Source organism: Mauremys mutica, chromosome 6 (genome assembly GCF_020497125.1).
Source record: "Mauremys mutica isolate MM-2020 ecotype Southern chromosome 6, ASM2049712v1, whole genome shotgun sequence".
Classification (NCBI taxonomy): Eukaryota; Metazoa; Chordata; order Testudines; family Geoemydidae; genus Mauremys; species Mauremys mutica.
Window position 1 is genome coordinate 31,449,619 of NC_059077.1, and position 13,821 is coordinate 31,463,439.

Consider the following 13,821-nt stretch of genomic DNA (forward strand, 5'->3'; position numbering starts at 1 on the left):
CACTCACGGTCATGAGCCACTCCAGATAGCATGACTGCTCTGTTTAAGAATGTGCCACCATAAAACTGACTCTGAAATGCATCTGACAAAGTGAGTATTCACCCACAAAAGCTCATGCTTCAATACGTCCGTTAGTATATAAGGTGCCACAGGACTCTTTGCTGCTTTTACAGATCCAGACTAACACGGTTACCCCTCTGATATATGAAATAACTGGCACCATCGAAATCATCAATTTATCTCTCCTTCCCTGTGCATTCTGTCATAGCTACATACTTCGCATACGTAAGTTCCAAGTTTACTTCTGTTAGCTCTTCAGAATCAACACAACTATGGAAGATTCAACTAGATCCTATTCTGGGTCCTACATCATTGACAGCATTATTAACTAAGGTCTGACTGCAGATACCATCCAGTGGAGGGTGATCAGACAGGGGTGGGGAATGAGCAGAGTCATGGCCTCTTCCCCTAAATGTTGTGGCCAAAAAAACTACAAAGTGATACGTTGGGAGAATTAATCTGCACAAGACGTAGGGTAAGAGAAGATTCATCCTTCCTCTCCCCCAGATAAGGAAGGGAATTGGAGATAGATTGTGACTCTATGGAGAAGATTTGCAGCTGGTGTAAATTGTCATAGCTCCATTGAAGTCAATGGAGAGGATTTCCCTCAAATCCCCAGTAAGGAGTAACAAGGCATTCCCCCTCACTGAAGGTTTGTGGCAAAGCCATAATTTAGCCCTAGGAAGGCACACTTCATATAAATTAATAAATTCAAAAGCTAAGGCTTCTACAGTAAAGTAAGGTTTTTCTTTTTAAATTGATGCCATAAAATATTATATATGTGCAATATGGAACAGTTCACATTGCTGCAACCTTTCCTGCTGGTGCACCTAAAAAACAAAAAATACAACATTGCACTATGAACCTTCTTTTGTTGGAGACGACGTAACCTCTTGTGGAAAAATAGCATTTCACACTTGGTAATGCTTTTCTCCAGACTGTGGGGATTTACAATTTTAGAGCAAACACTTAAATATTACCTTATAACATGGGGTAAAGATGTTAAGTACAGTACCCTGGTTAACGTTGTTTCGTTACTGACCAAAGTTGTGCAATGCTCCTTTTATAACATTGTTTGGCAGCTGCCTGCTTTGTCCACTGCTTGCAGAAAGAGCAGCCTGTTGGAGCTAGCTGGTGGGGACTTGGAACCAGGGTGGACCGGCAGCCCCCCTAAGCTCCCCTAAGTTCCCTGTGTGGCAGCCTCCCAGCAGATATCAATTACCGGGCAATTCAGCGCTCCCTCTCCCTACTGCTGTGTGCTGCTCCTGCCCTCTGCCTTGGAGCTGCTCCTGGGAGCTTCCTGCTTGCTGGGGGGGGGGGGAAGAGGGGTGCTAATGTCAGGATGACCCCTCTCTCTGCTCCTGCCCCCTGCTCCTGTACCTCATATCCACAGAAGGGGGGGGGGACACAACAGGGCTCAGGATAGAGGGAGCTTGCTGGCAGCAGCTGCTGTCTCAACTTGCTGATCTACTTAAAAAGTCAGTGTACTTAGAGTTGTGTCAGTGTACTTAAAGGGGCAATGTACATCTCTCTCTCACACACACAGTGTGTGTGTCTCTCTCTCTCACACACACACACACCGCCCACACTCTCTGCCATGCTGTGTCTCCTCCCTCCCTTCCTGCTGCCTTGTAGAGTGTGAGGCTACATTAACAACAATGTGTTAACCCTTGAGGGCTCAACCGAGTGCTAGTTCATCATTTAGCAGTAAGGCGTTCCCTGGGAAATATTCCAAGCTTCACAATCATCATTGCTGTGTACAGTATTAAATTGTTTGTTTAAAACTTGTACTCTGTGTGTGTGTGTGTGTGTGTGTGTATGTATATATATTAGCCTTTTGTCTGATGAAAAAAATTCCCTGGAACCTAACCCCCCAATTTACATTAATTCTTATGGGGAAATTGGATTTGCTTAACATCATTTTGCTTAAAATAGAATTTTTCAGGAACATAACTACTACGTTAAGCAAGGATTTAGTGTAAGATTAATACATACTCATTCTACAAGCATCCCATAAAGTCTAAAAACTAAACACATTTTTATAACTCAAATATCTATTTTAACAATACTAATACACAGGTCAGCCAGAGTGTCCTCCGGTTGTGCATTGGTCAATGTTCATTGAGGCCTAGGGGCCTTGGCATGCGCTGGCACCTGATCTGCCAGCATTACAATGTGGGTTAATGCTTTTGAATGTTTTGGGAGAGAAGGAGTGAGAAAAAGTTCTCTTTAGAAATGGGATTATTGTACCCTCACGGTCACCATTTCCCACATACAAATAGCTATAAGTAACTATAGTGTGCTACTGTGAACACAAAGAAACCACATCAGAATGTAACAACCCTGAAGACACCATTAAGAGTGTCATGAATTATTGTCATGAATTAGATAATGCTTCTTCAAGCTCTTAAAATGTGCAGTGCTCTCTCAGTGCTAAGTATTAGTCTTCTAAATACTTTTATGAAAGATTGGAAAATGTCTGAGTAATAACTAATCTTTGTTTTAAAACATACTTAAGTAGCTATTTACAAGAGAGACTATAATGTCTAAAATGTTGCAAAGGGATATACAGCTAGAATGAAGCTTTTAAACCTACAAGTAATAAAAAATTAATTCACTGTCTCAGATTTCTGGTCTCAATTTATATGAATTTATTTTTCTAGATTGTATACAATGGTCCCAGAAATGAACCCAGGAGGCTTGTATGTATCCCCCTTTTTTTTTTCCCAACTTCTTGGTCATAAAGTCTTCCATTGACGTCAATGGCAAAACTACATTGATTTTACTGGTGCAGGATTAGGCTTCACAGAGTACAGAAGCAGCACCACTTGTGTCAGAGATCAACATTTTAATCTCATTTTATGAATGAGTAGCCAAATAAAACTGAGGGTTTCTGATCTTATCTTTAGATAGACAAGGTAGGTGTAGTGATATCTTTTATTGGACCAACTTCCACTGGTGGAAGGCATAAGTTTTTGAGCTAGACAGAGCTCTTCTTCAGCTCTGAGGAAGGAAGCAGAGTGTCTAAGCTAAACACAAGTTGGGACTAACTGTTAAGCAGAAAGGATAACACCTGTTGGAGGTGATCACTTGAAATGAGCAATTGGGAGTTAGATTGTTGTGCATAAAGGGTTTCAAAAGCTTGTACCCTCCACCATCACAAATTGATCCAATAAAAGATATCACCTCACTTACCTTGTCTCTCTCAGATCCTAGGACCAACACAGCTACAACAACACTGCAAACAAGTTCTCTCTCTATCGTTACATCACTCAATATGTTACATTCCAAAAAGAGACATTTTACTCGTGCTTGGGTCCGGCGTAATGTCATGGAGTTCAAAAAAACATAACCTGAGTTAAAAGCAATGCTATAGTACTTCAGAGAATTAAAACAGTGTCTCATGAGCAACAGGAAACAGTGAATCAGGTTTTCAGTGTAGGCTGTTGACTCTAAAAAAGTAGTTGACTTAGTAGAAATAGAATAGTACAGAAAACAATGAAAAAAGGGGACTCAACACACAAATAAATAGAAGCAGCATATGTAAGAATCCTTTCATCCTATTTTATGTGAAAATCCTACTACATTAATAATAAAATAAAACTTACAGTCAGAGTAAAGGGAACAAGTTGAAGTTTGATGGCATTATATAAAAAGAAACTATGTCATACATCCATCCCTTTCTGCTTTAAGATAATCATGAATACAAAGAAGTCAGCAAGAGAAATGAAGGCTTGATTAGATTTTTCAGATCATGTTATCTTTCCAGAAAGAGCTGAAGTAATAATTACAGTAAGGACTACACACTCAGGTTGAACACTGAAGAAAACAAAACTGTGTCTTGGGAAAATGTGGGAGAGAATAATCATATAGTAGTAGTTGGAAAGTATTTTGTATCTGATAAGAAGTATGGATCTATTCCTTTGATTTCAATAGAGATACAGACTACGGATGAATGTGGCTCAAGAGTATTCTAGGTCAATTGATATATAAACTCATATTCCAAGCCAGGAATACAAACTGAAGAGAACAATAAATCCTGGCTGTTCAGTTGTGATATCAAAAATAATAATAAGAAATTTGAATATGAAGCACTTGTATAGTATTTTCCACTTTTAAGATGTTTTACAAACGTTAACTAATTAAACTATCACAAGCTAGAAAACAAAATAATATTATGAAGATTCATGTGTCAGGTTGTCTGGAGTGGCTCACAACTGTGAGTGCCAGCCTCAGAGAAGACTGTTACAAACCAGGGCACAAACACTAAATTTGTTGTATGTTCTATAATTAGATTTCACCAACCAAGTATCAAGTGTGAACTTCTCAAGCACTGTAACTGCCTTAACATGGAATCACAGACAGTCCCCTTGGGCAATCTGGTCTGTCTTGCCACCCAGGCCAGCTTCCCTTTATGAGAGATGGTCCCTTACAACAAAACTCACAACAATATTCACTTACCCCTAATCAATTGTACCTCAGATCTCACACCAAAGACAATACTTGGAACCAATCCTATCATAAACTATCTAAATGTTTATTAACTAGGAAAAAGAAATGAGTTATTTACAAGGTTGAAGCAGGTAAACATATACACACAAATGAGTTACAATCTTGGGCTCCAAAAGTGATTGAAATTGCTGTAATATGCAAGTGCTACATGACCTGTAGGGCTGACCTAGCGAAGCATATTTTTGTGACATTTTACAAGAGGGTCAAAGAATTTCCAAGATCTTGAGATTTTTTTTTAATTAGTTTTTACTTTTCTTTTCCAGCCAACACAATATATGAGGATTTTTTTCTGTGCTACTCTGATCTACTGAACCTGTCAGCATTTGTTAAGGTGGTGTTCTGATATAAAAAATTACCTAGCTGTCATGGGTACACAAACCCCACATTGGGCAACAAGGGGTTAGGGAGCTGCTCTGGGTTCAGCCTGTTCTGCCCCACCACACCTGCAAGAGGTGCACAGGCTGAAGGTGGAGTCAAAAGGGAGCAGAACAGCTCAGTTGGGGGCACAACAGGGAAGAGACCAGACCTGCAACTTGCAGCACCTGAGTGAAGAACTGAGGGAAGGCAGGATCTCTCCCTACAACAACTGCCTAAAGATCCTTCTCTGAGGGAAGGGAGGACCTGCTTCAGATATACCTTGAGACTGAGGGAGGCATTTCCCCCCTCTCTGTCATGTGGACTCAGTTTATTTGTATTAATTCTCCTTCTTTTGTTTATGGGCTACCCCTGAAGAGGAGAGATTTGGAACTAACCTGGCTGGAGGGCCAAGGCATGAGAGAAGGCAGCCGCCCCTTCCAGAAGAAGAAAATTACCCTTCCCTGTCTGGCCATGAAAAGCCACCATGTGGTGAACTGACCCCCTTCACACTTTCCTGTACAGACTGTGAACAGAGACAATACAGGGGTGGTAGGAAGTGGCCCAGGAAGGGCAGCCTTAAGGTGCTTCTGGGTGTTGGATCCTTTTGTTGCCCTCATAGAGGCTGAAGGTGACGGCTAGTGGCGTTCTGTTACTATCTTTGTTGGGCCTGTCCTGTAGTAGGTGACTTCTGGGTACTCTTCTGGCTCTGCCAACCTGTTTCTTCATTTCAGCCCTCAACTAAAACCTCTCCAGTGCATCATCAAGGATCTACAACCTATCCTGAAAGATGATCCCTCACTCTCACAGATCTTGGGAGACAGCCCAGTCCTCGCTGACAGACAGCCTCCCAACCTGAAGCAAATACTCATCAGCAACCACACATCACTGAACAAAAACACTAACCCAGGAACCTATCCCTGCAACAAGCCCGTTGCCAACTCTGTCCACATATCTATTCAGGGGACACTATCATAGGACCTATTGACATCAGCCACACTATCAGAGGCTCGTTCACCTGCACATCTACCAATGAGATATATGCCATCATGTGCCAGCAATGCCCCTCTGCCATGTACATTGGCCAAGCAGGACAGTCTCTATGCAAAAGAATAAATGGACAAAAATAAGACGTCAAGAATTATAACATTCAAAAACCAGTTGGAGAACACTTCAATCTCCCTGGTCACTCAATTACAGACCTAAAAGTGGCAATAGTACAACAAAAAAACTTAAAAAACAGACTCCAACGAGAAACTGCTTAATTGGAATTAATTTACAAACTAGACATCATTAAATTGGGCTTGAATAAACACTGGGAGTGGATGGGTCATTACACAAAGTAGAACTATTCCCCCTACTGTTACTCACATCTGATTATCACTGCAGAAGTTTTTTTTTCTCCTGCTGACAATGGCCCACCTTAATTGATTACACTCATTATAGTTGGTATGGCAACACACATTTTTTCATGTTCTCTGTGTGTATATATATAATCTTCCTGCTGTATTTTCCACTACATGCATCCGATGAAGTGGGTTTTAGCCCATGGAAGTTTATGCTTAAATAAATTTGTTAGTCTCTAAGGTGCCACAAGTACTCCTCGTTCTTTTTGCTATCACTGACAGTAGCCCTTATGAGATACTTTGGATGCTACCACAAAACCAATAAATACTGATGATAATAATTCATAGGCAATTATGAATAACTTTATCATCAGGGTTATTTCTAATCCCAAAGATTTAGTCTTACTCCCAGCCAGTATGTATATTTTCCACATGTGTACAGAAGATCACAGATGTAGTACAGAAATATTTTAAATGGCTTCTCTTTCTTTCTTTCTTTCTTTCTTTTTGAGAATTGTGCCTGGAACAGTTAGTTATACAATGGAAATAAATATTTTGATATACTATAAAAACGAGAGATGCTCCCCTACAGTTACTTTGTTTATGTGTAAAGATAAGAAGGCAATAAAAAAAGATGTTTAAAAGGTAAATATTTGTCTTGCGGAAAAGGAAAAATACTAATTTATCATAACTTTTGCATAAACTCACTATTTTTATTGCTTGAAATTAGCATTGGTTTGGTTTAATTTTATGCATAACTTTTATATCTGGAGAAAGCTATATTTGGCTTCTTACATGGGCACCAACAGCATCTAAGGCCCGGATCCTGCAAAGATTTATATACTTGCTAAACTTCATGAACTGAGAGTAGTCGCATTGAAGTAAACAGGACTACTCAATGTGCAAAGTTAAGCACGTGCACAAATTTTCACAGGATCAGACCCACATTGATAAATTAAGGTCTAAATATATTCAATCTTCTGAAAATCTGTATTTCCACAGACTTTACATAGAGGAAGTATGTTCAGGTGTTCTCATAACACTTAAGGCAGAAATAGAAAACACATTTTAACTATGGCTAATGGTCATTAGTTGCCTTATTTTATTAGCGTCTGAGGAACTGAAAAAAATTCACTGAACTCCTGGCTCCACCTCAAAAAGGGGAGGAGAATTCAGTAATTGCCCACAATGTCTAAATTCTTGAGATTGTGTTTTGAACTCTATTTTCTTTCCATAGTGCAGCAATGCACCATCTCAGTTTCCTTTGTTTTGCAGAGTAATACAATAACTTGGTAGTATGTTCAAAGATGAATCTCAGATCAATTGTTTTGAAAAGAATATAACACAAACTGGACACATCACTGGAACGTTAGAAAGGAATAAATATTGCCAGGCACATTTGCAGTGAGTTTAAAATATCCTGAACATAGTCACTGCTCACCCTGAAGTTAGCTTAGCATTATTCACAGGGTTTATTCAGTGATTAATTTGTGAAATTCCTGAGGGAGAATGGAAGGGACCACAAAAAGAGTTTGGAAGTTGTGGGCAGAGGTAATTTTTGTCTTGAGCTTTAATGATAATGCAAAGCACATGCAAATACAGAAGAGAGCATGGAGGAAATGCATGCATCCTCTGTCTGGGAAGCCGTTGAAAATTTAGATCCCAGCAACATGTAGTTTGGTGGAGGAGGGGAAAATTTCCCCAATTTTCTCCTACAAGCAAGTGGCTGGCTTTAGGACTGTGGTACAGCACATACATATTTTTAAAGAGTGATGTAAGTGAAATAAAACTAGCCCAACAAAAGCCACTCTCAGACTGGAAGTGTCTTGTAATCTGGATTTAACGCACTTCTCTTTATCGGTTTGATTTGTTTCATATGCTGAGGGGAGGAAGGGGCACGAGAACAATGACAAGCCAGTTGTAATCCGGAGCCGGACATCCAGCTCTCTCCTACTACCCTCCCACTCCCATCCTGGGTGGGGGGTTGGCCGGTAGGAGACACCCAGGAATTATAAAAGTGCATATGTCCCTTTAAGGTTTGCTTTGCTCCCTGCAGACTTTAGCCTAAACACTGAGATCTGACTTTATTTGTACATGTCTCTCAGCTCTGGGATCCTGCCACGCGGGGGTTTCAAAGGCTCAGAGACCGTCTGGGGTTAGGGGGGCGGGGGTATGTGTGTGTGGGGGGGGGTGCAAACTCATCTTGATGTGAAGAGAAAACTTGAAGGGATTGAAACAACAAACAGGAAATGCCTAGCCCGGCTGCTGCTCTTGCAGATGCAGAGGGGACCAGAGGCAGTTGCAGCGCAGTGAGCTCTTCTCCCTAACAGGCACCGTGTGAACGACCGAGCTAGCCCAGGGGATCTGCTCTGCTGCCCCCCGGCCCTGTCCTCCTTCACGGGCTATCCTTGCCACTGCAGCCATGGGCTCCCAGTCCCTCCGTAGCAGAAGCCCAGGTGTCGCTGTCCCATGCGGGATTCTGACAGGTGAGAGAACTCTCTCTCTTTCCCTCTTCTCTGAAGACTCGGATCTGCCAAGTCTCGCTCTTCTGCAGGGAGGCTCCCTTCTTGGGGAGGATGAATCTCTCAGGATATGGCACCAGAGTCGCTTCAAATCTCTGCATCCATCATCCCTAGAAACCTCACTCTGCTCAGAGTGCCCCGGTTTAAGAGAGCTGGGTTTTTAAGAAACTTTTCCTCGCTGGGCGTCAGTCTCCTTTGCACCCTAGGATCTCAGAAAATACTCAAAAAGCAGGAGGGATGGGAGACAATACAAGTAGAAGCTGCTGGGCGAAGGGTGGGATATGCAGGAACAACATTTATGAGAGTGAACTTTTTTCTTGGTTTCTGATATGGTTGACTGCAAAGGGCAATGTTAACTGTTCACACTGTGGAAGGCAAAAAAATGTTACAGGGACGATAGCTCAGCCCATTAAGCATGTAGTATTTCCATTTAAGGACTTAATGTTGTTGGGGATTTCTTTTGTTTTGCACAAAAGGAGGGGGGGGCAATTCAAGTACTGTGTGGACAACAATTTCTGATATGTTGGGGGAGTTGTGGCTAAAGCGTTTGTATTTGGAGAGAGAAAATTCAAGGAAATGGAAATGAGTTGAGGAAGTGCAAACATTCACACAACTGTGGAATTTGGCTTTCTGGGATACAGTTTTCTTACAGTGTGAGCAAGGCAAAACAATTGAGCTGATAAAGTCTGAAATTAACCAATACGCACGAAGAAATAAGCTTTATATAAATCATCCAAATGGAGAGTGACAGGGAGTGGGGGAAACGATAAGATAATTTATATTGTTGAAAGTATTTTGTAACTCTTTTCTTCACTTTGGGATTGTTCTGAAGCGAGATTCATGTAGAAACCTGAACAAATGTAGTAATCTAGGTTTATCAGGCAGTTGACAGGTAGCACTTTGCAAATGTATATCACATTATTTATAACTATCTCCTAAACTATTATTGCATGATCCTTTCCCAAATCCTTACTGTACTTGGTTTTGTGCAAGCGATGGTGGTGTTTCTTTGTGGAGGGGGGATATGCAGCTACAGCAGTTTGAAACACTTATCTCTGGACTCCTTTTCCATCTGGAATTGAAAAGTTAAAACTTGCATTGGCTACAGATGATTCAGCAAGAAAAGTTCAAATTTAAATGAAGTCAAGAACTGCAAAAGTTAAGGTTCTTTCATATATGTGCAACCTGGACAAACTAATAGTGCGATTATCTTAACTTTAATTGCCTAACTTTTATCTGACAATTATAACAACATTGCATACACAGAGATTATTTTAATATCAAAACAATGAGGCTTCCTCAAATTTCACCCTCACTCACTCTCAATCTGCGTCTACATAGCCCCTGAGCCTTCTCTCTACTGGAGCTCTCTCTCTTCATGGGCATATTAATGTATTCTTATTATTTATTAACCATGTTTATTATGGTAGTTCCTAAGGACCAACCAAGAATGGTCTACACAGAGTAGAAGTGAAAACACAGAGTAGCAGACAGTTCCTACCCAGGAGAATTTACAATCTAACTAGACAAGCTAAAAACACAGTTTGAGAGAAAGTTATATAACAAAACTATCCCATCCCTTCTTTTCTTACCCCTTCACTACCTCTTCTCTGTTCTTTTCCTCTTGTCCATAACAATTTCTCTATCATTTCTCAGCTGCTCTCCCCATAGCTTTTTGCATTCAGAGACCTCTTTCCCATTCAGGCCCTTCTCTCTTGTTCTAGATTGTTGCAAGTTCACAATTCCAAGATACACTGGTCACAACCCTTCTTCCTACCAGTGTCACCCCAGTCTTGCCTGGAGTCTGCTTTAGCCAGCTACTCTTCATACAGGTTCTGATCTAAGATAAGCAATGAAAAACAAGTTGATGGTGCAACTTTGGTTTGACTAAGGAGAGTTGGGTGACCCAACCGCAAACAAGATATTATCTAATCATAAAGAGGAAACTTTAAAAAATCATGTTAACACACACTATATGCACCTTTATCTTTTTTTATTTTATTTTTTTTGTACTGCTCAGAGAGCTTGAAAATCAAGTACTGAACTGCTGCATTTAAAAAGAAAATAGAACCCTTTAACTTATCTAGGAAAACAAAACAGAAAGCTAGAAAAGGTAGGGGTGGGGGAGTGAGCGTAACAAGAGCCCATAGGTCCTACACCTGCAAATCTCTCTCTTTCTCTGAGAATGAATGGGAGACAACATATAATCCTACACATTTTTCATTGAGCTCTTGGTACTTTTGAATTTTCTGAAATTTTTGAAAATAAAATAGATTGATGAAAAAATGTAATGGATAGTAATGGGTACTTAGCTGATGTCTTCTTGCTCATAGGGTCCTGCCCTAATGAAGTCAAAGGCAGAAGTCTCGATGTCTCATTGGGACCAGGACCAGGTTTCTGGTGCGATGCAACTCAGCTAGGTGTTCCTCAAACTTACTGAGATAATATTTAGCTCTCCAGCAGTTCAAACTTTTGCCCATTAAAATGAACAACACTTTCTTAAGCTCAGTGGGTGCTGGATCAGACCATGGGTGCAATACCCTGCTTGTAGTATATTTTTATACAAAACTATTATAAGAAGCAATTTATTGCTTCCAGAAGTTCTTAATGAACTAGGCTGTATTGATCTGTGTGTTCAAGCACTTGCTTATCACATATAGCTCAGTGGTTTGAGTATTAGCCTACTAAACCCAGGGTTGTGAGCCCAATCCTTGAAGGGGCCATTTAGGGATCTAGGGCAAAAATCTGCCTGGGGATTGGCCCTGCTTTGAGCAGCGAGTTGGACTAGACGACTTCGTCAGGTCCCTTCCAACCCTGATATTCTATTCTATGATTGATATGAAGTTCAATTGTCACATTGTAACTTCAGAGTTTAAGAAGAGCTCCTGACTTTTGCACCTCTTGTTAACTTTTTTTATCTTAATACTGCAACTTCCATTTTAAATTGCCACCCTATGCTGCAGAAACAGGTGTTGTCAGCTACTACCGGTGTGGCGCTCTGCTCTGTTCAATGCTGATATCAATCAGCTGCATGCGTGTGTTCCCTCTGTGTGCTGCCCCAGCTCTGCACAGATAGCTGACACAGCAGACCCCGAGAGAACCCACAATGACCACAGATTCTAGTACGGTACGAAGGCACTTCGGCCAGGTTTATTGTCAAACGAAGCACAATGATAGTTCCCTCTAGACTTTACTCTACAGGACATACTACGAATATGTGCCCCTTGGCAATGGACTCAGCTCAGTCAGTGGCGGGACTTTCCACTGCCCCCTAGGCTGGACAAAGACACTGCCCCAGGAATACATTCTTATACACAGGTACAAACAAGTTACACATCACTCCTGATGTATTGAGGTGCAACCCCTCTACGTAGCAAGTACAACCCCTCTACGTAGCTAGGTGCCACCTCTCACCTTGTACATGTTGGTTCGAACAAAACACTCTATCCATCATATTACCCTTTTGGCCCTGTCATTGGGATGGGTCAGCCTGTTCCTTGTTATCTGTGTGGAGTGTACAAGTACGTGAATGTTCTGATATCTGGTGTCCAGTACCTTTTAGGTATGTCTCTTTTCGCAGCATCAGCCCTTTCCTTGCCTGCTTCTGTGAGCAGGGCCTGCCTCTGGCTCACAGCTTAACTTTGCTTTATGTTAGCAAAGCCTTGACCATTACTTTAGTTCAGGTCTTAGGCCTCATACCAGGCCTCTGATACCAAGGTTTATATCTCAGGGCCTCCTCTTACTACAACAGGCAAAATAATTTGGTATGTTGGGAAGTCAGAAAGTTGACAATTGCTTTATTTAAAATTGAAATTCTGCTTAAAGAGACACTCTCAACTTTCAGAGTGGTAGCCGTGTTAGTCTGTATCAGCAAAAAGAATGAGGAGTACTTGTGGCACCTTAGAGACTAACAAATTTATTTGAGCATAAGCTTCTGTGGGCTAAAGCCCACTTCATCAGATGCATGCAGTAGAAAATACAGTAGGAGGTGTGTGTTAGTCTCCCTGCCAGTTTATGTGGTTTTACAATCACAATTTCCTATTTTAAAATATATATATATATATATTGTTCTCTCCCATGTCGGCCACAAAAAAGACCTACACAAATAACAGGGAAACTGTTTAAATGACTGAGTTCAATTCTACAGGCATTATGCTTGTGCTTAATTTTACACAAGCAAGTAGTGGCAAGAGACTAGATCCTCAGTTATGTAAACTGTCATAGGTCTTCAAAGTTTAAAACAGGTGAGGATCTGGCCCATAGACTTTAATGGGATTACTCACATAAAAAGGTTACTCAAATGCTTAACTATTTGCAGGATTGGGATCTCTATGGGACAACAGTGAATTTGATAACAGTTGTCAAATACAAAAAATAAATACATTGGAAATACATAGCAAAATATTTCTTTCGGTTATAGTAACCAGAGATGATTAAGAAATGGCACAAAATTTTCAGATAGAAATATGACATATGTTGACAATGTCTCTTTAATTGTAGATGGGATAATTATAGTTTAAGGTCGCTATAAACGTAGTTATGGATCATTGTTCCTAATTTGTATAAAGTTTTCAATTTTTTGCTTGAAAAAAGAATCCAGTATCGCTAGAAATGTCTGCACAGCAGAAGTGGATTACTGTATATGTGTTGAGTTGCAATCTCTCTTGTAGTCACTATGAAACGTGGCAATCTTTAGTTTAGCAATGTTTAGTTTTGACACACAGAACAGGTCAAAATTTGCATGAACTGAGTATTTATCTATTATTGAGAGATATTCGGCCTTCTCCTGTCCTTTAAGATGCAGCAGTTCCATTGACATCAGTGGGACTGCTGGTCTGAGTAAAGATTACAGGACTGGGCTCAAAGAGTAAAGGAAAGATCTCTAATTTGAAAATATATAATAATGCATATAGTTGAGCTGTCAAATAAAAGAGAAGACTTTTACATTTATGCAGCAAGAAGAAAGTATAAAATCCTTTTACACTTGTTAGTTAAGCGCTACTTATAGCTAATTTTCACTTGAGAAC

The 13,821-nt window shown here is 40.5% G+C and overlaps 1 protein-coding gene across 1 annotated transcript in view; it reads left to right on the top strand.

The window, feature by feature from the left end:
• Positions 1–8,515: 8,515 nt before the first annotated feature.
• The window catches only part of ITGA1 (integrin subunit alpha 1), a 118,764-nt gene continuing 113,458 nt past the window's right edge, over positions 8,516–13,821 (top strand). The window contains exon 1 of the mRNA XM_045020534.1: positions 8,516–8,758. Within this exon, the coding sequence (XP_044876469.1) occupies positions 8,695–8,758 (64 nt within the window). The 5' untranslated portion in view covers positions 8,516–8,694. The remainder of the gene's footprint in view (positions 8,759–13,821) is intronic.